At 49.1% G+C, this 27,404-nt stretch overlaps 1 protein-coding gene across 2 annotated transcripts; it reads left to right on the top strand.

Annotated features, from left to right (window-relative positions):
- The first annotated feature begins 307 nt into the window (after positions 1 to 307).
- Positions 308 to 27,170, top strand: LGALS9 (galectin 9). 2 transcript variants are annotated; one of them, XM_029082854.2, is made up of 10 exons: positions 308 to 377; positions 4,334 to 4,436; positions 10,300 to 10,391; positions 11,929 to 12,130; positions 12,823 to 12,933; positions 16,874 to 16,903; positions 18,185 to 18,226; positions 20,297 to 20,385; positions 23,230 to 23,392; positions 26,035 to 27,170. In XM_029082854.2, the coding sequence occupies exons 2-10, from the start codon at positions 4,398 to 4,400 to the stop codon at positions 26,179 to 26,181; spliced, it is 915 nt and encodes a 304-aa protein (XP_028938687.1). In that variant the 5' UTR covers positions 308 to 377; positions 4,334 to 4,397; the 3' UTR covers positions 26,182 to 27,170. The 2 variants fall into 2 exon arrangements, with proteins under 2 accessions (XP_028938687.1, XP_028938686.1); XM_029082853.2 differs by having other exon boundaries at positions 317 to 390.
- The last annotated feature ends 234 nt before the right edge of the window (positions 27,171 to 27,404 follow it).

Raw genomic sequence — 27,404 nt, 5'->3', positions numbered from 1 at the left:
ACACCCAGTTAACATTAAGAGGAGCCGCAATTGGATTAAGAGGAGCCTTTGAGGGAGGCTGCAGAGATAGAAACTTGTTCTGCCGATTGAGGTAGAGGCTTTTCAATTTTAGCAACACATCCGTTCAACTCAGGTTATGTAAGCAGTCTTCTTTTCTTCTTAAAGCCCATTGAGTGACCTAACTCCTGAACCGCTCTGTGCACTTTCAAACTCCTTTCCGTGAGCTCAGTTTGGGGTTTTTTGTTTTTTTTTTAAACGGATGCGACGTGGAGTAATCCTAACTTCTTTATCTGTTTCAGCATTTTGCAATGGTGTGCTGGATTGTGAAAGTTCAATAAGGTCTTTGCTGGGAAAAAAGCAAGCAAGCAGGAAATAAGGTAGAGAAAGAAGGTAGGGGGAAATTGTGGGGGTCAGAAAGAGTGATCGTAATCTAAGTCCTTGAGAGATTTCTTCTTCAAGAACTTTCAGGTCAGCCCAAACTCCTCTCTGGAATTTAAAGTACCTAAAGCCCCTCTGCCTTGGTACTGAAAAAATCAGGAGGTTCTGCCAACCAGTCTTCAGTAATTTTACTTCCCAGGGACCTTTGAAGCCACCTACATCCTGCCTTGATTCCCATTCTCTTGAGTTTACCAGATACTGTGCAGTACCAGGCTCCCAACTAATCCTTAGTTGGGAAGTCTCGAGTGGTAAAGGCAGATCCCATTCCAGGGCAGTGCCAGGGCATGTGACATGGAAGTTTTGTGCAATGTGGTTTTATTTTAAAAACTTGGGCTAAAGAAATTTTGCCCCAATTGTCAGACGAGAAAGATGTACTGTGGCCTGAACCCCGTGATCTACCGTCCTCCATCGCAACTTTAAAAGAGATAATCTGAAAGGTACCAAACACTGTGGAAGACCAGTTGACAGAATTTCTATGCACCGTTCCACACGCTGGAAATGGTTATTGTGCTCAGCCTTAAATCTGATAAGGCTCAGTTTTCTGCTCTGAACTTTGAACTCATTGAGTTCAAATCGGAAGGCTTCCAAGGTAGGCCTTGAATTGTGTGTCTTTCTGTTCCTTTTTCTTTTTTCTACACCTGTCCCCTCTGTGGGGCCCACTGGCTGCAGGGTCACCTCTGGTGGCCTGCCCCCTCTAGACCATAAGTTTGTTGTGTGCAGGAAATGTGTCTGTTATCTTGTTGTACTCTCCCAAGCACTTAGTCAGTGGTCTGCACACAGTAAGCGCTCAGTAAGTACTATTGACTCATCAGTAGGCAGTTAACTCATGGGGTCTGCGTAACCTATTCAGGTTGCCTCCCCAGTTCAAATACTTCTTTGGTTATCTGCTCTGGAGCCTCCAATGCCTTGAAAATCAGGCAACTGTGATCAGACAGTGAAAAAATGTGAATGATGCCATGCAAATCATCGCTCCTTGCTGCAAAAATAACTTGAGCACATGTCCTGGTGGAGGTAGACCGTATCTTCTCCCTCTTCACCACTGGTATTTGAGCGGCGCTTATTCAATAGGCAAGGAATCAGAAAAGGAGCATGGATGTATTTTGTGGTCAAAGCGTGTAGGTGTGTAAGAGACGTGTAAGTTATCTTCACTTTCACGAATACAGTCTCACTCTCGGCCACATCATCTTCAAAGCGAAGGACATCGCTACTATTTTGCCTGGGCAGTCAATTCTATCACATGAAGTTACAGACTCTCCTAAATACTCAGTACAGGGCTCTGAACATAGTAAGTACTCGATAAATATGATTGACCGATCCATGAAGAATCCCGAGGTAAGAAAAGCTTGCTTTATTGACCATGTTTCCTCTCCAATGCCATGTATACATATGCAGCCATTTCTTCCAATGTTGCATCATGTTCTATCCAGACAGATGTTTTGTCCCAAGACCGCTCCACAATAATACAGTAAAAACATACTATAGCAAAGCTATATTCTTTAGTTTTAAGAATAGTTTTAAGTTCAGGATATTCTTTAGTTTTAAGAAAAGAGTATTTTTTTGGCTATACCATTATTCTGGGTGAGTGAAATTTGTGAAGAATATGTTCTTTTTTTTCTCCTCTGATGTCTCGACAGCAGCACCAGTTCTATATAGTAGTAGTAACGTAGACTGTTAACTCATTATGGGAGGGGAACGTGTCTACTAATTTTGTGGTATTGTACTCTCCCAAGCGCTTAGTACAGTACTCGGCACATAATAAGTACTCAATAAATGTCATTGATATTTATTGAACACCTTCTGGAGACACTCCACTGTCCTAAATGCTTGGGAAAGTACAACAGAAGCACCAGACTTGTTCCCAGCCCACAAGGAGTTTACTCTTTAACAGAGGTGGCAAATAAAAATACTTTTCACTAATGGAATCAGACGAAGTATAAATGAGAAGCAGTGTGGTCTAGTGGAAAGAGCCTGGGCCTGAGGGTCAGAACACCTAGGTTCTAATCCTGGCTCTGCCACTTGCCCATTTTTTGACCTTGGGCAGGCCCCTTCACTTCTCTAAGCCTCGGTTTCGTTATTGTAAAATGGGGATGAAAAACTTGTTCTCTCTTCCCCAGAGGCTGTGAGCCTATGTGTCTGAACTGATGATCTTGCATCTGTTTAGTGCAGCACATAGTATAGTGTTTGGCACATAGCAAGCACTCAGCTAATGCCACAAGTATCATTATTATTATTATTATTATGCATAAACAACCACGGCATTAGGGTAATGGTATACAATATGCTGGGACTAATTGAAACTTCATCTCTGAGAAGAAAGCCATTTGTGATATTGTTTCCTTTCCCATTAATCTTGTATAATTTAGTGAATTTCAGGAACTTGGGGGAGGCTTTCTAGTCAGCATTAACAGCCCTTCTGGGAAAATGGTACGGTCTTATTTTTGGCAAGCCCAGCAATATTCCTTTCACTTGAATGGGTGACCCCTTCCCCAAACGGGGAAGTGCAGACTCCTTGGAAATGGGAAACTCACTGTCCCCGTGATGTGAGCACCGAAGGGGGAAGACTGATAACTTTGCCCAAAAGTAGTCCCTCAGACCAGGCGCAAAGCCAAAATCAAACAGTAGTACTTATTGAGAACATACTGTGTGAAGAGAAGGGTAATGAATGCTTGGGAGCGTACAATAAAATGGGTAGACACGATCCCCTCCATCGAGGAACTTACAGTCTAAAGGGGAAGACCGAAAATGAAATAAATTTCAGGCAAGGGAAGCAACTCGGTATAAAGATGGACTCTCCACCTCTTGCTCCTTCTGGCAGGAAGAGGAGGAAAATACTTGTTTTGGGCAGAGAACATTTCATGAAATTGGGGTCAAATTGCTGCTTTCTCCTCCAGTTTTTCCAACCAGCCAACAAATAGTATATACTGACCATCTCCCATAGGCAGAGCACTGTATTAAGCGCTTGAGAGGTGACGGGAGAGGGAAGAAACCCAGCCCCTTGCCCTTGAAGACCTTACAATTAAAAGGGGAAACAGAGACAGACTAATTTCAGATAGGAAGGAGGAGAGCAAAACTCCTCACTATTGGCTTCCAAGCTCTCCATCCCCTTGCCCCTTCCCACCTCACCTCCCTTCCCTTCTTCTCCATCCCAGCCTGCACACTCCGCTCCTCTGCTGCCGCTCACCTCCTCACTGGGCCTCGTTCTTGCCTGTCCCACCGTCGACCCCTGGCCCAAGTCCTACCTTTGGCCTGGAATGCCCTCCTTCCTCAAATCTGACAAACTAGCACACTTCCCCCCTACAAAGCCCTACTGAAAGCTCACCTCCTCCAGGAGGCCTTCCTGGACTAAGCTCCCCTTTTCCTCGGCTCCCCCTCCTCTCCCCAATGCCCCCACTCACTCCCTCTGCTCTACCCCCCTCGCCATCCCACAACACTTGTGTGTATATATGTACATATTTATGGGCAGGGATTGTTTCTGTTGTCGCATTCTACTTTCTAAGCAGTTAGTACAGTGCTCCGCACATAGAAAGCGCTCAAAAAATACGATCGAATGAATGAGAGGATGGAAAGGCGAAGAGATAAAGTGCTTAAACTTAACAGGTCGGAAAAACATTCCAATAGTTATGACGGCCTAACTGTTGAGGCGTGTCTAAGTGCATAAAAGTGCCCTTCTCCCATCTAGAAAATAGGTCTCTGAGGAGACCGCACCCCTAAAAGTGGGCTTGATGCCCGGGATTAGGATGGTGTCTGCCCCTCCCCAGAGTTTTCCCCGAATAGGCTGCTCGGGTCTCCGATGGCTACTTCCTACCTCCTCTGCTTTCTTCACACACACCACTGGTAGTTTCACTCTCAGTTTCCCACAAGGTCCCGCCCTTTTCATCAACCAACTTTCTTCCAGAAAACCACAGTCGAAGGTCAGAGGCAACAGCAGTAACAGCAGCGGAGGCAGTAGCGAAAGGAACATGGCTCTTGGCGATATCCAGTCAACCTTTCTGAACCCAGTAAGTGTCAGCGGGCGGCCTGATGCAGAGGGGCCGGGGGTGGGATGGGGAGATTCATTCATCCGATCGTATTTATCGAGCGCTGACTGTGTGCAGAGTCCTGTACTAAGCGCTTGGACCGTACAGTTCGACAACAGATAGAGACAATCACTGCCCAGCAACGGGCTCGCAGTCTAAAAGGGGGAGACAGACAGCAGAACAAAGCAAGTAGACAGGCATCGATACCATCAAAATAGATAAATAGAATCATAGATATATACACATCATTAATAAAATAAACAGCGTTATTGTGTCTACAAATATACAAAAGTGTTGTGGGGAAGGGAAGGGGCTAGAGCAGAGGGAGGGAGTCGGGGGAATGGGGAGGGGAGGAGGGGCAGAGGGAAAGAGAGAGCTTAGTCTGCGAAGGCCTCTTGGAGGAGGTGAGCTCTCAGTACGGCTTTGAAGAGGGGAAGAGAGTTAGTTTGGCAGATGTGAGGAGGGAGAGCATTCTAGCTCAGAGTTAGGATGTGGACCAGGGGTCGATGGCGGGACAGGTGAGAACGAGGCACAGTGAGGAGGTGAGCGGCAGAGGAGAGGAGTGCACGGGGTGGGCTGTAGAAGGAGAGAAGGGAGGTGAGGTAGGAGGGGGCAAAGGGATGGAGAGCTTTGAAGTGAGGAGTGAGGAGTGAGAAGTGAACTCCTGAGTGAGGCGTTTCCGCTTCATGCGCAGGTTGATAGGCAACCCCTGGAGGTTTTTGAGGAGGGGAGTGACATACCCAGAGCGTTTCTATAGAAAGATAATCCGGGCAGCAGAGTGAAGTATAGACTGAAGCAGGGAGAGACAGGAGGATGGGAGATCAGAGAGGAGGCTGAAGGAATAATCCAGAGAGATTGTACCAACAAGGTAGCAGTTTGGATGGAGAGGAAAGAGCGGATCTTGGAGATGTTGTGAAGGTGAGAGCGGCAGGTGTTGGTGACTGATTGGATGTGTGGGGTGAATGAGAGAGCGGAGTCAAGGATGACACCGAGGTTGCAGGCTTGTGAGACGGGAAGGATGGTGGTGCCGTCCACAGTGACGGGAAAGTCAGGGAGAGGACAGGGTTTGGGAGGGAAGACGGGGAGCTCAGTCTTGGACATGTTGAGTTTGAGTTGGCGGGCGGACATCCAGGTGGAGACGTCCTGAAGGCAGCAGGAGACACGAGCCTGGAGGGAGGGAGAGAGAACAGGGGAGGAGATGTAGAGAAGCAGCATGGCTTAGTGGAAAGAGCACGGGCTTGGGAGTCAGAGGTCGTGGGTTCTAATCTTGCTCTGCCACTTGTCTGCTATGTGACCTTGGGCAATTCACTTAACTTCTCTGTGCCTCAGTTACCTCATCTGTAAAAATGGGGATTAAAAAATGTGAGCCCCACATGGGACAATCTGATTACCGTCTATCTACCCCATTCATTCATTAATTCATTCAGTAGTATTTATTGAGTGCTTACTATGTGCAGAGCACTGTACTAAGCGCTTGGAATGAACAAGTCGGCAACAGATAGAGACAGTCCCTGCCGTTTGACGGGCTTACGGTCTAATCGGGGGAGACGGACAGACAAGACAATGGCAATAAATAGAGTCGAGGGGAAGAACATCTTGTAAAAACAATGGCAACTAAATAGAATCCAGGCGATGTACATTTCATTAACAAAATAAATAGGGTAATGTAAATATATACAGTTGAGCAGACGAGTACAGTGCCGAGGGGATGGGAAGGGAGAGGGGGAGGAGCAGAGGGAGATGGGGGGAAAAGAGGGTTAAGCTGCAGAGAGGTGAAGGGGGGGGCGGTAGAGGGAGTAGAGGGAGAAGGGGAGCTCAGTCTGGGAACGCCTCTTGGAGGAGGTGAGTTTTAAGTAGGGTTTTGAAGAGTGGAAGAGAATCAGTTTGGCGGAGGTGAGGAGGGAGGGCGTTCCGGGACCGTGGGAGGACGTGGCCCGGGGGTCGACGGCGGGATAGGTGAGACCCAGGGACGGCGAGGAGGTGGGCGGCGGAGGAGCGGAGTGTGCGGGGTGGGCGGTAGAAAGAGAGAAGGGAGGAGAGGTAGGAAGGGGCGAGGTGATGTAGAGCCTTGAAGCCTAGAGTGAGGAGTTTTTGTTTGGAGCGGAGGTCGATAGGCAACCACTGGAGGTGTTTAAGAAGGGGAGTGACATGCCCAGAGCATTTCTGCAGGAAGGTGAGCCAGGCAGCGGAGTGAAGAATAGACCGGAGTGGGGCAAGAGAGGAGGAAGGGAGATCAGAGAGAAGGCTGATGCAGTAGTCTAGCCGGGATATAACAAAAGCCTGTAGCAGTAAGGTAGCCGTTTGGGTGGAGAGGAAAGGGCGGATCTTGGCGATATCGTAAAGGTGAAACCGGCAGGTCTCGGTAACGGATAGGATGCGTGGGGTGAACGAGAGAGACGAGTCAAGGATGACACCGAGATCGCGGGCCCGAGAGACGGGAAGGATGGTCATGCCATCCACGGTGATAGGGAAGTCTGGGAGAGGACCGGGCTTGGGAGGGAAGATGAGGAGCTCAGTCTTGCTCATGTTGAGTTTTAGGTGGGGGGCCGACATCCAGGTGGAGACATCCCGGAGGCGGGAGGAGATGCGAGCCTGAAGGGAGGGGGAGAGGACAGGGGCGGAGATGTAGATCTGCGTGTCACCTGTGTAGAGATGGTAGTCGAAGCCGTGAGAGCAAATGAGTTCACCGAGGGAGAGACTGTAAATGGAGAACAGAAGAGGGCCAAGAACTGACCCTTGAAGAACTCCAACAGTTAAAGGATGGGAGGGGGAGGAGGCGCCTGCAAAGGAGACCGAGAATGACCGGCCAGAGAGATACGAGGAGAACCGGGAGAGGACGGAGTCCGTGAAGCCAAGGTGAGATAAGGTGTGGAGGAGGAGGGGATGGACGACAGTGTCAAAGGCAGCAGAGAGGTCAAGGAGGATTAGAATGGAGTAGGAGCCATTGGATTTGGCAAGAAGGAGGTCACGGGTGACCTTAGAGAGAGCAGTCTCGGTAGAGTGGAGGGGACGGAAGCCAGATTGGAGGGCTTCCAGGAGAGAATGGGAGTTAAGGAATTAAGGTGAGTGGGAACGGGGTCCGAGGCGCAGGTGGAGGGGGTGGCACTTGCGAGGAGGGAGGAGATCTCCTCTGAGGATACTGGAGGGAAGGATGGAAAAGTAGGGGAGAGGGTTGGTGGGGAGGAGGGGAGAGGGGGAGGGGTGACTTTGGGGAGCTCAGACCTGATTGTGTTGATTTTTGTGATGAAGTAGGTGGCCAGATCATTGGGGGTGAGAGATGGGGGAGGGGGAGGGACAGGGGGTCTAAGGAGAGAGTTAAAGGTCAGCGCTCAGAACAGTGCTCAGCACATAGTAAGCGCTTAACAAATACCATCATTGCCATCATCGTGTAGATTTGGGTGTGATCTGCGTAGAGATGATAGTTAAAGCCGTGGGAGCGAATGAGTTCACCAAGGGAGTGAGTATAGAGGAGAACAGAAGGAGACCGAGAACTGACCCTTGAGGAAGCCCTACAGTAGAGGATGGGAGGGGGAGGGGGAGCCCGCGAAGGAGACGGAGAAGAACGGCCAGAGAGATAAGAGGAGAACCAGGAGAGGAAGGAGTCCGTGGAGCCAAGGTTGGATAATGTGTTGAGGAGACGGGGATGGTCGACGGTGTCAAAGGCAGCTGAGAGGCCGAGGAGGATTAGGATCGAGAAGGAGCCATTGGATTTGGCAAGAAGGAGGTCACGGGTGGCCTTTGAGAGGGCAGTTTCGGTGGAGTGGAGAGGACCCGAAGGAACCTTCCAGGGAGTGGAAGTTTGAGAGGCTAACTGCGTTGTATCGTGCTCTCCCAGCCATGTACTACAGTGCTCTGCACATAGTAAGCGGCCCAGCTCTGCCACTTGCCTGCTGTATGACCTTGGGCAAGTCACTTCACTTCTCTGGGCCTCGGTTCCCTCGTCTGTAAAATGGGGATTAGGACTGTGAGGCCTATGTGGGACAGGGGCTGTGTCCGACCTGATTTGCTTGTATCCACCCCAGAGCTTAGTACAGTGCCTGGCACATAGTAAGCCCTTAAATATCATCATCATAATAATTATTATTATGATGATGTGTCAGACACTGTTCTAAATTCTGGGTTAGATACATGTTAATTAGGTTGGATACAGTCTTGGAGGGAAAACAGGAGAACTGAGGCACAGGGAAGTTAAATGATTTGCCCAAGGCCTCCCAACAGGGAAAAGTCAGAGCTGGGATTAGAATCCAGGTCCTTTGACTCCCAGACCCATACTCTTTCCACTAGACCATGCTGATTCTCACTCAGAACATCTCAAAGAACATCAATCATTCACCTTATGGGGTAGAAGCCTCCTGGCCCAGTGGAAAGAGAATGGTTCTGGGAGTCAAAGGACCTGAGTCCTAATCTGGGAGAAGCAGCGTGGCGCAGCGTGGCGCAGTGGAAAGAGCACGGGCTTTGGAGTCAGGGCTCATGAGTTCAAATCCCAGCTCTGCCACTTGTCAGCTGTGTGACTGTGGGCAAGTCACTTAACTTCTCTGTGCCTCAGTTCCCTCATCTGTAAAATGGGGATGAAGACTGTGAGCCCCACGTGGGACAACTTGATTCCCCTGTGTCTACCCCAGCGCTTAGAACAGTGCTCTGCACATAGTAAGCGCTTAACAAATACCAACATTATTATTAACATTATTATTAATCCTGGCTTTGCCAATCCTTGCTTTGTGACCTTGGACAAGTCACTTAACTTCTCTGGGCTTCATTTTCCTCCACTGTAAAATGAAGATTCAATCCCTGTTCCCCCTCCTACTTAGACTGTGAACCTCATGTGGGTCAGAGACCGTGTCCAACCTGATGAACTTGTATCTACCCCAGGGCTTAGAATAGTGTTTGGCAAATATAAACAGTTTTAACAAATATAATGATAATAATAATAATTATGGTACTTGTTAAGCATTTCCTGTGTGTCAAGCACCGTTCTAAGCGCTGGGGTAGATACGAGCTAATCGGACACAATCCCCGTCCCACATGGGGTTTACAGTCTTAATCCCCATTTTACAGATGAGGTAATTGAGGCCCAGAGAAGTGAAATGACTTGCCCAAGGGCACCCAGCAACCACGTGTCAGAGCCGGGATTAGAACCCAGGTACTTCTGACTCCTAGTCCCGTGCTCTATCCACTAAGTCATGCTGTTTCTCTCTTTATTAGCAATAAAGGGGTGTGGGTGGACACCAGGAGAAGCTTCCAATACGGAAAGAAGAGTGGAACTGGTTTGAGTCAGGAAGCATCTGGGGTCAGCAGGGTGGATTTTCCAGGTAAGGGCCATGGAGGACATGTGAGCTGATAAGGGAAAAATAGCAGTGTTTCAGAGGGCCATAGCCATTCCTCAGGTATCTCCAGTGGCTGGTTGTCCAACCATCTCGGCATCAAGCAGAAACTCCTCACTGTCAGATTCAAGGCACTCAGCTCTCTCCCCTCTACAGTGCCTCGCTCCTCTCCCACTACACCCCACCTCGCCCACTTCACTCCTCCACCTACCAACCTGCTCACTGTGCCTCCCTCTCGTCTCACCCGGCGCCGACCCCGGGCTCACATCCTCCACAGGTTCGCTGAGGAGCATCACAGAGCTTTGGGCAGAAGTTCACTGTGGCTTGGGTTCGGAGGACTTGAGGAATGACCTCCAGCTGAAGGAATAATTTGCCGCCTCTGGCAAAGGGAAGGCAAGGGAAAGCAAGTTGAGGCCCAGGATGTATATGTGTGTATATATAGAAGTGTGTGTGTGTGTGTGTGTGTGCCATGCGCATAATTAAATTGCACAGCTGCCATTCTCATGTCATTTTTTCTTTTGCAGTATGTCCCTTTCAGCGGCTCTATTCTTGGTGGCCTCAAAGATGGACTCCAGATAATCATAAATGGGACGGTCCTGCTTACAGGCAGCAACAGGTGTGTGGTTTGCTTTCCCCCTAAAATCTGCCTTTAGAGAATTCAGAAACCTGTCCAGCAGGCAAAGAAGAGAGAGCTGCCGGGACAATCAGCCCCTGCCCTCTGAATTCTCCTACCAATCAACCAATCAGTGATATCTATTGAGAGCTTACTATGTGCGGAGCACTGTACTAAGGGCTTGGGAGAGCACGATACACCAGAAGTAGCAGACACGTTCCTTGCCCTGGACGAGCTTAGAGTCTAGAGAGGGAGACAGACTAATTAATACCTAGGTAATTTATAATATTTAATCCCCGTTTTACAACTGAGGCACAGAGAAGTGACTTGCCCAAGGTTACACAGTATTAAGCAGTGGAGCAGAGATTAGAACCCAGGTCCTCTGACTCCCAGGCCCGGGCTCTTTCCGATAGGCACACTGCTTCCCTGCATCCCACATAAGCAATTTATAATAGTCAGTCTCCATTTTATGGATGAGGTAACTGAGGCGTAGAGAAGTGACTTGCCCAAGGTCACGCAGCAGACAAGTGGTGGAGCTGGAATGAAAACCCAGATCCTCTGACTCCCTTCAGTTTTTGTGGAAATTCTCAAAATCAATCAATCAGTGTCATCTACTGAGCTCTTACTGTGCGCAGAGCACTGTACTAACAGCTGGGGAAAGTACAACAGAGTTGGGAGACGGGCTTATGGTCTACAGGTCAAGACAGTAAGTTTGTCATGGGCAGGGAAAGTGTCTGTTTATTGCTGAGTTGTACTCTCCCAAGCACTTAGTACAGTGCTCTGCACACAGTAAGCACTAAATAAATATGATTGAAGGAATACAGGGGCAGGTAGGGGCAATGAGGTGAAAACTATATAAATGGAGAAGAGGAGAGGAGAGGACGGAGCAGAGCTGATACAGGATAATATTGTTTCACCAAGAGCGGGTGTGTTGTCGGGAAGATCTGGGAGGATCTATTTATTTATTTATTTCTGTATATTAATGTCTGTCTCCCCCTCTAGACTGTGAGCTCATTGTGGGCAGGGAATATGCCCAAACGCTCAGTACAGTGTTCTGCATAGAGTAGGCGCTCACTAAATACGATTGAATGAATGAATGAAGGATGAAGAGGTGGGGAGGGGAGTCCGGGCCAGGGGCTTCCTCCCTCTGGCGGCGGATCGTCAGGCATGGGGGAAGGGATGAGGCCCCCGGCAGTTTGGAGCCTGTGGTGGAGGGTCGGGTCTTGACGTCGACCGCCCGGTGTCCTCTTGCAGCGTGGCTCAGTGGAAAGAGCATGGGCTTTGGAGTCAGAGATCATGAGTTCGAATCCCAGCTCTGCCACTTGTCAGCTGTGTGACTGTGGGCAAGTCACTTAACTTCTCTGAGCCTCAGTTCCCTCAACTGTAAAATGGGGATTAAGACTGTGAGCCCCACGTGGGACAACCTGATTCCCCTGTGTCTACCCCAGTGCTTAGAACAGTGCTCTGCACATAGTAAGCGCTTAACAAATACCAACATTATTATTATTAACATTATTACTCTTGTCCCGTTCTGGCCCAGGTTTGCCGTGAATCTCCAGTGCGGCGGAAATGACGAAGACATCGCATTCCACTTCAATCCCCGGTTTGAAGACGGCAACTATGTCGTCTGCAACACCAAGGAGAAGGACAAGTGGGGGAAAGAGGAGAGGAAGATGAAAATGCCCTTCCAGAAGGGGCTGCCCTTTGAGATCCGAATTCTGGTGCAGAGCTCCTCCTTCTTGGTGAGTGTGTTGCCCCTCTGAAGCCAATTCTCAGTGTCTCTGAGGAATACCCCATGGTAGGGGAAACAGAGGCAACAATGAAGTTTGAACTGACCCAGAATCCATCCTCCAAGCTTCCCGGGGAGGTAGGAGGGGAACGGAGACACATAAATACATATCTATGTCAGCAGAGACTCAGAGAGATATTGATGATAACGATGGCATTTATTAAGCGCTTACTATGTGTCAAGCACTGCTCTAAGCACTGGGTAGATTCAAACTAATCAGGTTAGACACAGTCCCTGTCCCACATGGGGCTCACAGTCTCAATGCCCATTTTACAAATGAGGGAACTGAGGCACAGAGAAATGAAGTTACTTGCCCAAGGCCACAGACCAGACAAGTGGGGAAGCCAAGATTAGAACTCATGACCTTCTGACTCCCAGGCTTTATCCACTATGCCAGGCTGCTTCTCCATTGATTTCCTGAGCATCCATTGGGCATGGCTGACTGCACCAGGCACTCAGAAAGTTCAGAATACCAATGTGATACACTCCCTACCCACAAGGAGTTGCCACTCAAATGGGGAAGACAAATGAAAAAATACTTATAAGACGGGTTGGAGGGGGTGATCCTGTCAACGCCCAGCCACACATCCTTCCCCTCAACACCCCCTCATCATCCGAGCCCGGCTAATCCTTCGTGTCTGCCAGGTGACTGTCAACGGGAGTTACTTTCTGGAGTATCAGCATCGGCTCCCGTTCCACCGGGTGGACACCATCAATGTCCAGGGCAGCGTGCGTTTGACCTTCATCGACTTCCAGGTCAGAGTGGGGGACCCCCGGGCCCCCATCAGAACCGACCCAGGCGACAGCTCTTACTTCGGGACTGGTGGAAAATGTGATTTAATCCTTCTGCAGCGGCCCACACCGCCCTGGGCTGATGCACTTATAATAACTATAATGTTAATGATATTTAAGCGCTTACTATGTGTTAGGCACCGAACTAAGTGCTGGGGTGGATAAGAGTAATTCGGGTTGGACACGGTTCCCGTCCCACCTGGGGCTCACGGTCTTCATCCTCACTGTACAAATGAGGTAACTGAAGCACAGACGAGCGAAGTGACTTGCTCAAAGTCACACAGCAGACAAGTGGTGGAGCCGGGACTAGATTCCTTGTCTTCTGACTTGGAAGCCTGTGCTCTATCCACTAGGCCATACCGATGCTTCTCCAGTGGCCTACGCTGCCCTGGGCTGGTGCACTGGTCCAGTGGCTCAAGTACACTTCTCCAGGGGTCCACACTGGCCAAGGCTGGCTGTGCCTGCCACTGCAGCAGCCCAGCAGTGCAGCACTCACCTGCAGAAGAGTGGAGAGAGTTGCTGCAGCTGTCGCTTAAGTGCTGAGGCTCTAGCAGGCCGGTCACCTTTTCTTCCCTCTCCTGTCTCCTACTGTCTCCTCATCTCTCTCCTCCTTGTTTTCGTTTCCCTTCGGGGCCCTGAATCTCTGCTCCTCCACCCCCTGCATCGGTCCCCACTTCACCTGCAACTTAATCCTGGTGCAACCCTCAAGCCTCTGCCTCTGACCCAACCTACTCTGCACCCATCTCCATTTCCTCCCTACAATGCCTTGGTAACCAGCCACTCCTCGGCTTCCTCCTTTCTACAAGGAGTGGTGTTTGAGTGTCTGTTTCGTGCAGAGCCTGAACTACGTGCTTCCTAACCCTTACTCCGCTTTCTCCAATTTGTGGCGCTTCTTTTAACAGAACACCAGACCTGCACCTGTTCAGCCTATATTCTCAGCTGCGCAGTGTTTTCAGCCAAATAGGAAAAGGAGAAACAAAGTGAGTGTCACTCCCCTGGCCCGCCAGACGACGGTCGGTCAGCGCAACAGTCGATCGGCAACGGGTCGATCGGCCAGTCAGCAACAAGAGTCAACAGCAATTCAGTGAGTTAGCATCGAGTCTGTCCGTCAACACCAACGATCGATCGACAATGGTCTGTCAGCAGCAAGTCAGTTAGCAACGACATTCAGTCAGTAATTAATCGGTAATAATAATTACGGTGTCTGTTAAGCGCTTGCTATGTGCCAAGCACTGTTCTAAGCGCGGGGGTAGATTCGAGGTAATCAGGTTGTCCCACGTGGAGCTCACAGTCTTAATCCCCATTTTCCAGATGAGGTAACTGAAGCACGGAGAAGTTAAGTGGCTTGCCCAAAGTCGCACAACAGACTAGTGGCAGAGCCGGGATTAGAACCCACGTCCTCCGACACCCAAGCCCGTGCTCTTGCCACTAAACCACGCTACTTCTCAAGCTGGTCCATCACAGCAACAGCCAGCAACGAGTCAGTCAGTCAGTGCAACAACAGTCAGCACAACAGTTAGCCTCAGCAGTCAGTCAACAATCAGAAAGCAACAACAGTTAGCGACAAGGCAATCAGTCAATGCGTAAATATAATACTTACTGAGCACTTTCTGTACACAGAGCACTGTTCTAAGCCCTAGCACAATATAACAGAGCAATGTAACAATATAGCACTCTCCCTTCCCACAAAGAACTTACAGTCTACAAGGGGAGACCGACATTAAAATACGTTACGGATATGTAAATAAGTGCTGAGGTTCTTTTGGAGGGGTGAATAAAGGATGCAAACCTAAGTACCAGAGTGACACAGAATGGAGAGAGTAGGGGAAGTAGTCAAGGAAGGCCTCTTGGAGAAGATAAGGCTTCGAAGGAGGAGAAAGTGATAGTCTGTAGGCTGTTAAGAGGAAGGACAATCCAGGCCAGAGGCAGGACACGGATGAAGGGTCGAGGGATAGACAACGAGATCGAGGTACGGTGAGTAGCTTGCTGAGCGCTTACTGTATACAGAACATTGTAGAAAACGCATGGGAGAGTGCAGTACAGCACAGTTGGCAGACACGTTCTCTGCCCGCAAGGAAGTTACAGGTCTAGAGGGGGAGACAGATGTTAAGATAAATTACAGGATATATATAGGATAAATTATAGAGACATAAGTGCTGTGGGCCGAGGGATGGGATCCTGGCACTCGTTCAGGCCTGAACCCGCAGAGGCTGTGTGCTGGAGATAGTCTCGCACTGGATTTGGGATAGGGAGAGGGTGACCTTTCTTTTCCCGGTCAGCCTCCGCGGTCTATTTCTGAGCAGAATCCACTCCATCTTTGCGTTTTGGAAGACCCACACAGGCACCCCTGCTTCCCAGCTCCTCCCTCTCCTGCTTTAGCTCCCCTTGGCTTTGAAAGTCTTGTAATAAGGCCTGCAATGTTGTCTGTGTATAACACTGTTGAATGCACGTAATCCTACTGCCTGCTTAGAGTCCTGCACGGTGTGGACATAACTTCTTTGCTTTAGTGCCTTCGAAAACCCTTTTAAGGGAGAGATAGGTGAATCCCCAGTGGGGAAACTGAGCGAATAATAACTGTGGTATTTGTTAAGCACTTACTGTGTGCTAAGCACACATCTACTGTACTAAGCGCTGGGGTAGATACAGTTAATTAGGTTGAACACAGTCTCTGTCCCATGTGGGGCTTATAGTCTTAATCCTCCCTGTACAGATGAGGTAACTGAGGCCCTGAGAAGTGAAGTGACTTGCCTGAGGTCAAACACCAGCCCAAGTGGCAGAGCCAGGATTAGAACTGATGACCTTCTGACTCCCAAACCCATGCTTTATCCTCTGTGCCAGGCTGGATGCAGAATGGAAAGCTGATTTGTGCCCCGTTGGGGCACAGGCAGAAAGAGAACTCAGGAGTGCTAGTTTCCAGGCTAGGACTTGGGTCCCTCAGCCTCCCTTCCTTCCTCCCATCAAGTCACGGCTGTACTGTGGGCAAAGAGCAAGTACAAGCCCCAAATTCCCCAGGAATTACCAGGGCAGCTGTCCCCTTTCGCCCCAACCCACCCAACCACCCATCCCGATTCTTCGACCATTGTCTTATCCTCTTCCTCCTCATCCTCACCATCCTGAGTTAATAGAGACCCAGCCCCTGCCACCAGGAGTGGGCAGGAGAAAAGACATGAAATTAACAATCCCAGTTCACTCTCATCCTACGGAGTTCCACACACCATTCCGACCTCTGGTTGGGGTTTGGATTACGGGAGAGAGTCCGGGACACACATTAACCGGGAAGATGTCCTAGAGGGCATAGTCAGTCAGTCAATCGTATTTTTTGAGCGCTTACTGTGAGCAGAGCACTGTACTAAGCGCTTGGGAGAGCACAATGCAACAATTAACAGACACATTCCCTGCCCACAGCTGGCATCTTTACTGTCCAAGGATCTGCCTTCAGCCTGGACAACTCTAGTTCTGATCCTACAGCCATCACCATCAAGTAGTCCGTCATATTTATTGAGCACTTGCTGTGTGCAGAGCACTGTACTAAGCACTTGGGAGAGTTCAATACAACCAGAGTTGGTAGACATGTTCCCCGCTCACAAAGAACTAGCAATCTAGAGGGGGAAATGGATATTAATATAGGTAATGGACATGTATTTAAATGCCGTGGGGCTGTACTGATTGAGCACGAGCTCCATGTAGAGCACTGGACACATACAGAAGTTCAGTAGAAGTGGCCAGTTTAATAGGGAAGACAGGGAGAATAATTCGCTCACTACAGTGTTCGAGGGTTACGAGCACAAGGGTAGATAGAAATGGGAACTGGGTCTCAGTATGCTACCACGTTGGGGTCATCCCTGCGATCAGGGTTATGTGTTTTTTCATTATAATGCTGTTTTCCCCTTCTCATCACCCTCAGCATTCCTGGCTCAACCCACCTTCAGTGATGGTAAGTCTCAAATCTGCTGAGAATGTTTTTAAAATTTTCTTTGAAGTTGGTTTACATTAGCACTGCTTACTAGTGGTTAGAAAGGAGATTGTTTTTCTGCAGAAAGCTGTGGCCCGGGATCTCATGTTGTTATCGTTGAACTTGTCAAGCACTTGCTACGTGCCAGCCGCTGTACCAATCTCTGGGGCACATACAAGCTACTCAGGTTGGACCCGGTCCATGTCCCACATGGGGCTCACAGTCTTAATCCCCATTTTACAGATGAGGGAACTGAGGCACAGAGAAGTGAAGTGATTGCCCAAGACAAATAGCAGACAAGGGGTGGAGCCGGGTCTAGAACCCATGACCTTCTGACTCCCAGGCCCATGTTCTATCCACCTGTCTATGCTGCTTCAAGACCAACGGCGGGACAGAAAGAGGGAGGGGCTTCTGGGGAATGAGGGTGATGGCGAAGAATGAGGTGCTAAAAGGGAACAGGAAGTTGTCACACCCTCTCCTGTGTTCCTTCTTTTGTCCATGATGGCCTGGGAAGCCCAGCATTCAAATATGAAGGACACGTGATCACACACAGACACACACGTTCTCTCCCCACCTCGCTCCAGGGCCAGCAAGCTGCCCTGTACAGAAATGAGAAATCAAGTCATCCTTTCAATGGTCACTTTATCTCCTGATTCCAAATGGCATCGATGAGGCGTGGGGTGACCGCCACCCCTGGAGCAGGTAGGGTGGCCACTGGACACATCGAGGATGCCGGACACTCCTTTGCAGACCTGGAGGGAGCAGTTGTATGTCAGAGTTGATGCATTCGATCAGTCAATCAATCAGTGGTATTTATTAAGTGCTTACTATGTACAGAGCACTGTACTAAGCACTTGGGAGAGTACCATATAACAGTTAAATAAAAATAAATGGTGGCATTTGTTAAGCGCTTACTATGTGCAAAGCACTGTTCTAAGCGCTGGGGGATACAAGGTAATCAGGTTGTCCCACATAGGGCTCACAGTTTTAATCCCCATTTTACAGATGAGGTAACTGAGGCACAGAGAAGTTAAGTGACTTGCCCTAAGTCACACAGCTGGCAAGTGGCGCAGCCAGGATTCGAACCCATGAACTTTGACTCCCAAGCCTGTGCTCTTTCCACTGTACCACGCTGCTTCTCTGTTGGTAGACACGTTCCCTGCCCACAACAAGCTGCCAGTCTAGAGGAACTGTAGCATATGATTTGTGATATAATGATAGTATACAGAACCTTTTGTTGATCTGTTGGCCTTTCTTTTCCAGCCACAGACTCATGCGGATTATCAGATGGCGATCCCAGGTTATGTAAGTCTCTGGGGATGGAGGAAACTAACCAAGATGTTCTAGAGACGTATAGAGATGGAGAGTTAACATAGAGGAGAGGAGTTTGGGGCTTAGGATCTGGAGTCCTGACCAACACTCACTGAAGGCCCAGATCAAGACTGTCCCTAGGTGTACAGGAAGTCAACTCGTCTCCTGCTGGGGCCCGAGGGACTGAGGACAACAGGAAAATGATGACATCTTGCAGGGGAATCGAATGGGGAAGATGAGGTTGCCCAAGTTTTATTTTCCATGCCAAAGACTGCCACTTCAGGCAGTGATCCGGCCACATCTATTGTCAAGATCCCAACAAGCCCAGATTCACTGGGTGCCCAAACATTTCACTGGAAAGGATTTTCAGTGCAACAGGAATTCTGGGTGCCTTCCTACCTCAACCCCCTCCTGCCCCTGTACACTCAAAGCCAAGATATTAACAATTGTAGTATTAAGCGCTTACTATCTGCTCGGCGCTGCCCTAAGTGCCGGGGTAGATACAAGCTAATCAGTTCCCACATGGGGCTCACAGTCTAAGTAAGATTGAATTCTGAGTCAGTCAATCGTATTTATCGAGTGCTTCCTGTGTGCAGAGCACTGAACTAAGCACTTGGGAGAGTACAATATAACAGACGTATTCCCTGCCCACAAAGAGCTTAAAGTCTAGAGAAATGTGGCACAGAGACTCAGAAAAGTGAAGTGACTTGCGCAAGGTCACATAGCAGAGAAGCTGCAGAGCCAGAATTAGAACTTGGATCATCTGACTCTCAGGCCTGAGCTAGGCCAGTCTGCTTCTCCAGATTCTTTTCCCAAGTCTGACTCCTCTAGTCTGTAAGTTCGTTGTGGGCGGGGAATGTGTCTGCTTACTGTTATATTGTACTCTCCCAAGCTCTTAGTACAGTGTTTTGCAAACAGTAAGCGCTCAATAAATACAATTGAATGAATTAATTCCTAAGTGCTCCATGCCCAAACCCCATCCGGACTTATGAAGCCGGTCAGAAGCTCTTACCTGAGGTGGACCCTGGCACCAGGCCAGCCTCCCTAACTAGGCCAGCATAGAAAAAGGAAGAAAAGAGAGCGGAACAGGAGGCTCAGGTGTCCTCCTTCCCCCCTCCCCAGAAAAATGCCTGAACTCAGAAATCAGAGTTGTGGAGGGAGTGGAAGTCATACGGACCCAGGAGGGAGTGCTGGAGCTGTCTGATTCCAAAAAACCCAACAAAGGGTTCTTCCCTCCCACTTCTCACTTTCTCGAATCACTCTCGGGCACCGAGCTCTCGGGTTGAACCTGAATGTTCCCCTTAAACATCAGATTTGAGAACTGGAGGCGTGTAGAGACCGGGCACTTGATCTGGGTCGTCGAAATCCAGTGCTCCCGTGTGGCTCAGGGCAAATGGATAGGATGTGGTCTGTTCCAATCACTGGTCGAGTGATGTGTTGGTTCCTTTTCGGTTCTCTCGTGTAATAAGTCTGACTTTACCAATCCTGATGATTCCAAGACAGTCTTATGTGAGTCTTTCCAAGGCCTCAGAAGGGTGGGGAGTGGGGAGGAGGGAGATCTCAGCCCTGGCCACCAAGGTCTGAAACCAGGGAGTCCTGTGGAGGCTTCTGGCCACCTCAAGAGCCCAAAGTCCATAGAACTGGCACATTCTCTGCCCACCATGGGTCTAAAGCTCAATGTTTGCCCTCTATCCCTCCTGCTGCTGGGAGACATGGAGACACCGATTCCATTTTTCCATCTGCAAACTAAACCTTCCTTTCTGAAACCAACCTTTGCTTCCAGTCTTCCAGCCCTCGGCTAACTACCGAGCTAGGCTCACTTGAGCAAACTCTGGGCCCTAAAATCATAGTCTCCTGCTTTCCGAGATCCCCAAAATGACAGATAATTGAAACCAAAATGGGGTTTTATTTGAACGATCCTCAGGATCCGTGCAGCATAAACCCAGCCAGAGTTCATTGTTCTCAAACTTGCTTATGTCTAGCTATTCCTTCACCTTCCCCTCCTAGCGGCAAATGCTCTCCTCAGCCCCCTTCTAACCTCCTTTCTGGGTTTCTGGCCAACAGGTTATGCCGTATTCTACCCCGATTTTGGGTGGACTTTACCCATCTAAGGCCATCATCATATCGGGGACCGTCCTACCCCATGCTACAAGGTAACAGGCTTTCTAATCTCAAGGGGCCGGAAGGGACTCCAGGGAAGAAGCTCGTCCCATTCCTGCCTCAGGTCGGAAAGGTCGTAATCCCCCTCTAGACTGTAAACTCGTAAACTCGTCCACGGGCAGGGAAGGTGTCTGTTTATTGTTGTAGTGTACTCTCCCAAGCGCTTAGTACAGTGATCCTCACACAGTAAGCTCTCAAAAAATATGGTTGAATGAATGATTGAATGAAGTGTGAGCGAGACAATGGGGGTCTCTCCTGTGAGGAGATTCCAAGCCCTGTATAACTTCCCTCATTGCACCTGATCCCCTCTTTTGGCTTGTAGCAGTGGTAATAAGGAAGGTGATAGCTATTATTTGCACTTCCATCTGTGACCCTTCAGGATTTTGGTATTCACTCCACCTTCAGCTCACGGCATCTATGTACATATCTATCAATCATTTATTTATACTAGTGTCTGTCTCCCCCTCTGTATTGTAAACTTGTTTTATTTTAACATTTTTTAATGGTATTTGTTAAGCACTTGCTATATGTACTGAAAGCAGCGTGGCTTAGTGCAAAGAGCACGGGCTTTGGAGTCAGAGGACGTGGGTTCTAATCCCGGCTCCGCCACTTGTCTGCTTTGTGACCTTGGGCAAGTCGCTTAACTTCTCTATGCCTCAGTTACCTCATCTGTAAAAAGGGGATTCAAAGTGTGAGCTCCACGTGGGACAACTAGATTACTCTGTATCTATCCCAGCGCTTAGAAAAGTGCTTGGCACATAGTAAGCGCTTAACAAATACCACAATTATTATAACTAAGCACTGGGATAGATTCGAATTGATCGGGTTGGACACAGACCTTGTACCACATAGTGTTCACAGTCCTAATCCCCATTTTACAGATGAGGTAACTGAGACACAGAGAAGTGAGGTAACTTGCTCAATGTCACCCAGCCGACAAGTGGCAGAGAAGGGATTAGAACCCAGATGCTCTGATCCCCAGCCCTGTGTTCTTTCCACTAGTCATGGTCTTTCCGCTAGGCCGTGTTGTTGTGGGCAGGTAGCATGTCTACCAACTCTGTTCTCTTGCACTCTCCCAAGTGCTTAATACAGTGCTTTGCACACAGTAAGTGCTCAATAAATACAATCGACTGCTTAATTGATATTAAGCGCTTACTGTGTGCTGACCACTGGGGTAGGGACAAGATCATCAGATACCAGAAATAGTCTCTGACCTATCTGGGACTGACAAGCCACACAGAGAGTGGTCCTTTGGTTACAAGACAAGACTGGTGACGGGGGAGACTGCATCCGTGAGTGTGACTGTGCTGGGGAGAAAAATCTCTTGCATTCTTGCATACTGGATCTATGACAGTGCAGTTAGGCACCTTTTCTGGCCTTCTGCCATTTTGTTTTATGGTATTTGTTAAGCACTTACTATGTGCCGGGCACTATTCTAAGCGCTGGGAGGGGATACAAGACAACTGAGTTGGACACAGTCCCTGACCTCCACAGGGCTCGCAGTCTTCATTCCATTTTTCAGGGGAGGTAACAGGCCCAGAGAAGCAGGCCCAGAGAAGTAAAGTGACTTGCTCAAGGTCGCACGGTGGACATGTGGTGGAGGTGGAATTAGAACCCAGGTCCTTCTGACACCCAGACCTGGGCACTATCCAATAGGCCACGCTGCTTCTCTGCCATCTGGATGAGCGTTGCTCAGACACCAGTAGGAGGAGGAGGAGAGAGTGTGTCCTACCACCAGTAGCAGAATGTGCATTTGAGCTATTTTTGTAGCAGTGGTCGTGGTTTTTGCTGAACCATCTCCACTCCCTCACCCAGTCAATCCATCAATCAATTGCATTTATTTATTGAGCACTTGCTATGTGCAAAGCACCGTACTAAGCACTTGGGAAAATACGATAGAATAGAGTCCCCACCCTCCCCTAGACTGTGAGCTCGTTGTGGGCAGGGAATTTGTCTTTTGTTGTTCATTCAATTCATTCAATAGTATTTATTGAGCGCTTACTATGTGCAGAGCACTGTACTAAGCGCTTGGGATGAACAAGTCGGCAACAGATAGAGACAGTCCCTGCCGTTTGACGGGCTTACAGTCTAATCGGGGGAGACGCACAGACAAGAACAATGGCAATAAACAGCATCAAGGGGAAGAACATCTCGTAAAAACAATGGCAACTAAATAGAATCGAGGCGATGTACAATTCATTAACAAAATAAATAGGGTAACGAAAATATATGCAGTTGAGCGGACGAGTACAGTGCTGTGGGGATGGGAAGGGAGAGGTGGAGGAGCAGAGGGAAAAGGGGAAAATGAGGCTTTAGCTGCGGAGAGGTAAAGGGGGGATGGCAGAGGGAGTAGAGGGGGAAGAGGAGCTCAGTCTGGGAACGCCTCTTGGAGGAGGTGATTTTTAAGTAGGGTTTTGAAGAGGGAAAGAGAATCAGTTTGGCGGAGGTGAGGAGGGAGGGCGTTCCAGGACCGCGGGAGGACGTGACCCGGGGGTCGACGGCGGGATAGGCGAGACCGAGGGACGGTGAGGAGGTGGGCGGCAGAGGAGCGGAGCGTGCGGGGTGGGCGGTAGAAAGAGAGAAGGGAGGAGAGGTAGGTTGTATTGTACTCTCCCAATCTCTTAGTACAGTGCTTTGCGCATAGCAATTGCTCAATAAATAAGATTGAATGAATGAATAGAACTGGTAGTCATGTTTCTTACCCTCAGAGAGCTTATAGCCTGGTCTCTCCCACCCCCCGGTGCAGCGACTCAACCCAGAAGGCGGCCACTGGTCGAGCTTGTGGTTTCCTGTTCCTCGGAGGGGCTCCGTGACATCTTCCTTGCTCTCCTTTTCAGGTTCCACATCAACCTGAGACGCGGCGGGGATGTGGCTTTCCACCTGAACCCCCGTTTCAATGAGAACACCATCGTCCGCAACACCCAGGTGGGCCAGTCCTGGGGGACGGAGGAGCGGAACATGAACTTTCTGATGCCCTTCAGCCCCGGGCAGATGTTCACGGTAATCCAGGATGATTGTGAATCTCCAGGTCCCTCCTGTAGGGAGTGGGTGGGTGGTCATCTCAGGGCGGGCTGGACTGGGGGAGGAAGGGAAGCCTGAACAGGGCTCGGTGGGAGATAAAAGTTAATGATAATAAGATAATAATAATAATTATGGCACTTGTAAAGTGCTTACTATGTCCCAAGCACTGTTCTAAGTGCTGAGGTGGATACAAGTTAATCAGCTTGAACAAGGTCCCTGCCCCACATGGGGCTCCCACAGAGTGGCTTAGTGGATAGAGCACGAGCCTTGTGGTCAGAAAGTCATGAGTTCTAATCCTGTCTCTACCACATGTCTGTTGTGAGACTTTGGACAAGTCACTTCACATCTTTGGGCCTCAGTTACCTCATCTGTAAAATGGGGATTAAGAGTGTGAGCCCTATTTGGAATAGGGACTGTGTCCAATCTGACTAACTTGTATCTCCCCCAGGGCTTAAAACAGTGCTTGGCAAGTACTGTAATTATTGTCCTCATTTCACAGTTGAGGTGACTGAGGCACAGAGAAGTGAAGTGACTTGTCCAAAGTCTCACAGCAGACATGTGGCAAGTCGGGAATAGAACCCAGGTCCTTCTAACTCCGAGGCCCGTGCTCTGTCCACTAGGCCACACTACTTCTTGGGCTTAGAGCAGTGATTTCCTTGGATTTAGGGCAGTGCTTGCACACTGCCAGTATTCAATGTGGTGGGGAGAATCACAGTCTTGCAAAACCTCCCACTAAATAAAATTCTCCCTGTGGCCCTCACTCTGGATTCAACACCAGAGCCATTCTTCCACTAACATTTCTTCCAAGAGCATGTCGCACTACATCTGGACAGAAGTGTGCTGTCAGAAGGAAGTCCCCTAATTAATAATAAATAATAATAATAATGGTCTTTGTTAAGCACTTACTATGTGCCAGGACCTGTACTAATCGCTGGGGTGGGTATAAGCGAATCGGGTTGGGCACAATCCCTGTCCCACGTGAGGCTCATGGTCTCAATCCCCATTTTACAGATGAGGTAGCTGAGGCCCAGAGAAATAGTGACTTGCCCAAGGTCACGCAGCAGACAAGAGGTGGAGCTGAGCTATGAATCCATGACCTCCTGACCCCCAGGCCCTTACTCTAACCACTACACCACACTGCTTCCCCTGATTGTGCCGTCACGTCCCTGCCCAAAGAGAGCGAAGAAGCACACTCCAGCGGAAATGAGGCAATGCTAATGAGAGGCCCGCTACATCTTTGCGGGTTAGCCCTGTCCTAAACTGGGGCCCGCCAGCCTGTCTGGCCAACCTCGAGAGGAACCAGGCCACGTTCAGGTTAGCCAGGTTGAGAGGGTCCAGAGAGCCCCCACCCTCCCCCGATTGGAAGCCTCAGGGTTGGGTTGACGTAGCCTGACCCCGGTTCCCATCCAACACATATCATCACACCCCTAGAGTCAGCCAGGACTCATTTCTGGGTTCATTTCCAAGCCAGCTTGGCCTGAGGGCCAATGCGCAGTCCACCTGCTGGGGTGGGAGGGGCCCCTGACCCAGACTGGACCCCCATTTATCTTGTCCAAGCCCGATTTTATTCATTCATTCATTCAATAATATTTATTGAGCACTTACTGTGTGCAGAGCACTGTACTAAGGGCTTGGAAGAGTACAGTACAACAATAAACGGGCACATTCCCTGCCCACAACAAGCTCACAGCCTAGAGGCAGGGGGAGACAGACATCAATACAAATAAATAAAATTACAGATAAGGACTATGGGGCTGGTGGTGGGAGGGAAGAGCAAAGGGAGCAAATTGGGGTGACACAGAAGGGAGTGGGAGATGAGGACAAGTAAAATAAATTACAAATACGTACTTAAGTGCTATAGGGCTGGGAGGTGGGAAGAAAAAAGGGAGCAAGTCAGGGTGAGGCAGAAGGAAGTGGGAGAAGAGGAAAAGGGGGCTTAATCAGGGAAGGCCTCTTGGAGGAGACATGCCTTCGAGGAGGCTTTGAAGCAGCGGAGAGTAATTGTCGGATTTGAGGAGGGAGGGCGTTCCAGGGCAGAGGCAAGATGTGGGCAAGGGGTCAGTGGTAAGATAGACAAGATCGAGGCCCGGTGAGAAGGTTAGCACAGAGGAGCGAAGCGTGCGGGCTGTTTACTGGAGAGACTCTCCCAAGGGAAAGGCAGAATGCTGTATGTGTGTGTGGGGGGGGAAACATCCCTCCCCTATCTCGCCAAAAAAACCATCCCTCCTCTATCTCACCACCTGCTTTCAATATATATATATATATATATATATATATATATATTTTGGTATTTGTTAAGCGCTTACTATGTGCCGAGCACTGTTCTAAGCGCTGGGATAGACACAGGGGAATCAGGTTGTCCCACGTGGGGCTCACAGTCTTAATCCCCATTTTACAGATGAGGGAACTGAGGCACAGAGAAGTTAAGTGACTTGCCCACAGTCACACAGCTGACAAGTGGCAGATCTGGGATTCGAACTCATGAGCCCATGAGTTCCGAACTCCAAAGCCCATGCTCTTTCCACTGAGCCACGCTGCTTCTCCAAAGTGTGATGGGAAACTCCCTTTTGTTCCCACCTTTGTGTGTTCTGACTTGAGCAGTTTCTCTTATCTGGTTCCAGATGTACATCTTGTGTGAAAACCACTGTTTCAAAGTGATAGTGAATGGGCAACACCTGTTTGACTACACACACCGTCTCTTAGACTTCCAGAACATCAACCAGCTGGAAATTGGAGGAGACATCCACGTGACCCACGTCCGGGCTTAAGAATGATACCCTGCTGCCAAATATCTGGGGCCAGGGAAGGGAGATGCCTGCTAGCGAGACCCTGGGATAAGATAATCTTTTTTCCAAAGTTTCTCCTGGGGAATGACCAGATCCCAGCTCATTCCCCAGCAAAGCATTAGCGTGGAGTAGAGAATCCCAAGCAGTGTCTGATAAAGGGTCAAGGTTTCACCCTTTGTCTGGGCACAGATTTCTGCAGCCTGAACCTAATTCCTTAGCTTCAAGGAGTCTATACCTCTCTCTAGTTAGAGTGTAAGCTCTGTGTGGGTAGGAAGTATCCCTCATGCTTCTACCTGAGTTTTCTAAGTGCTTAGTACAATGCATTGCACCCAGGGGATCAACAAATACCATTAACTACTGCTAACAGTAGTTATTATTATAATACCTGCATTATAATACCACCACTGACTAACTCAATCTGCTTATCCTCCCTCATTCCTTCTCTACACTACCCTGCTCTTTCACTCTGAACATGTGAGACCTCCTTTCCACTCCTTTTTTTCTTCACTCTCCAATCTGTACTTTTCCTCTCCTTAAAATAATAAATCAGTCTGCATTTTCTCTTCCCTCAGACTAATCGATCAATCAATCTTTTGTATTTGAGTGCTCTCTCTGGGCAAAGCACTGCACTAGACTCTTGGGAGAGTACAATAAGAACATCTTTATAGTTGCCACCTTCCCTCCTTCAAAGCCTGCCTCATCCAGAGGCCCTTTCTGGTTCAGGAGAAAAGAGGCATAAAATTATTCTTCCTTTCTCTGTCCAGTGTGCTCGGTGTAGGAGGGCTGAGCCTGGTCTAGGTGGTCACCATTGGGATGGCAATTCTCTTTAAGGTGCTGGTTTGAAATTTTGTAATTTGATGGATTCTTTTTTTTTCTTACCTCTCAAGTGCCGCTCGTATCCTCCACTGAACACGAACTTGGAACGCTTGATGTTTTGCTGTTCATTAAATGGTTTTAGAGCTGCGGCTGTGGCATCGGGCTTTAATCCCATTCTGTACTGGGCCGGGGGTCCTGGGCCAGTTTAGAGGAAAGGGCGAGTCCTCTGCGTGTTGACTGTAAGCCGGGGGGGACCCCGATTTGGTTAGAATGAGCCCCTTCCCTGCAGATGAGTCCTAACCATTGCCCAGGTGGATTAAATCCAGGGAGGTGTGAACCAGTAGGGTGGTTTGCCCTTGGTGACTGCATTTTGCCCTGTTGGGATGCCA

Source organism: Ornithorhynchus anatinus, chromosome 17, assembly GCF_004115215.2.
Source record: "Ornithorhynchus anatinus isolate Pmale09 chromosome 17, mOrnAna1.pri.v4, whole genome shotgun sequence".
NCBI classification, from domain to species: Eukaryota; Metazoa; Chordata; class Mammalia; order Monotremata; family Ornithorhynchidae; genus Ornithorhynchus; species Ornithorhynchus anatinus.
Note: the sequence above shows the minus strand (reverse complement) of the source record. Positions and strands in the feature narration are given on the sequence as shown.

Excerpts from the sequence above, each read along its gene's own strand:
- LGALS9 (XM_029082854.2), top strand. The coding sequence starts at position 4,398 with ATGGCTCTTGGCGATATCCAGTCAACCTTTCTGAACCCA. Across the intron at positions 4,437-10,299 it reads AGTCAACCTTTCTGAACCCA|TATGTCCCTTTCAGCGGCTC; the intron begins GTAAGTGTCAGC and ends TTTCTTTTGCAG. Across the intron at positions 16,904-18,184 it reads TCAACCCACCTTCAGTGATG|CCACAGACTCATGCGGATTA; the intron begins GTAAGTCTCAAA and ends TTTCTTTTCCAG.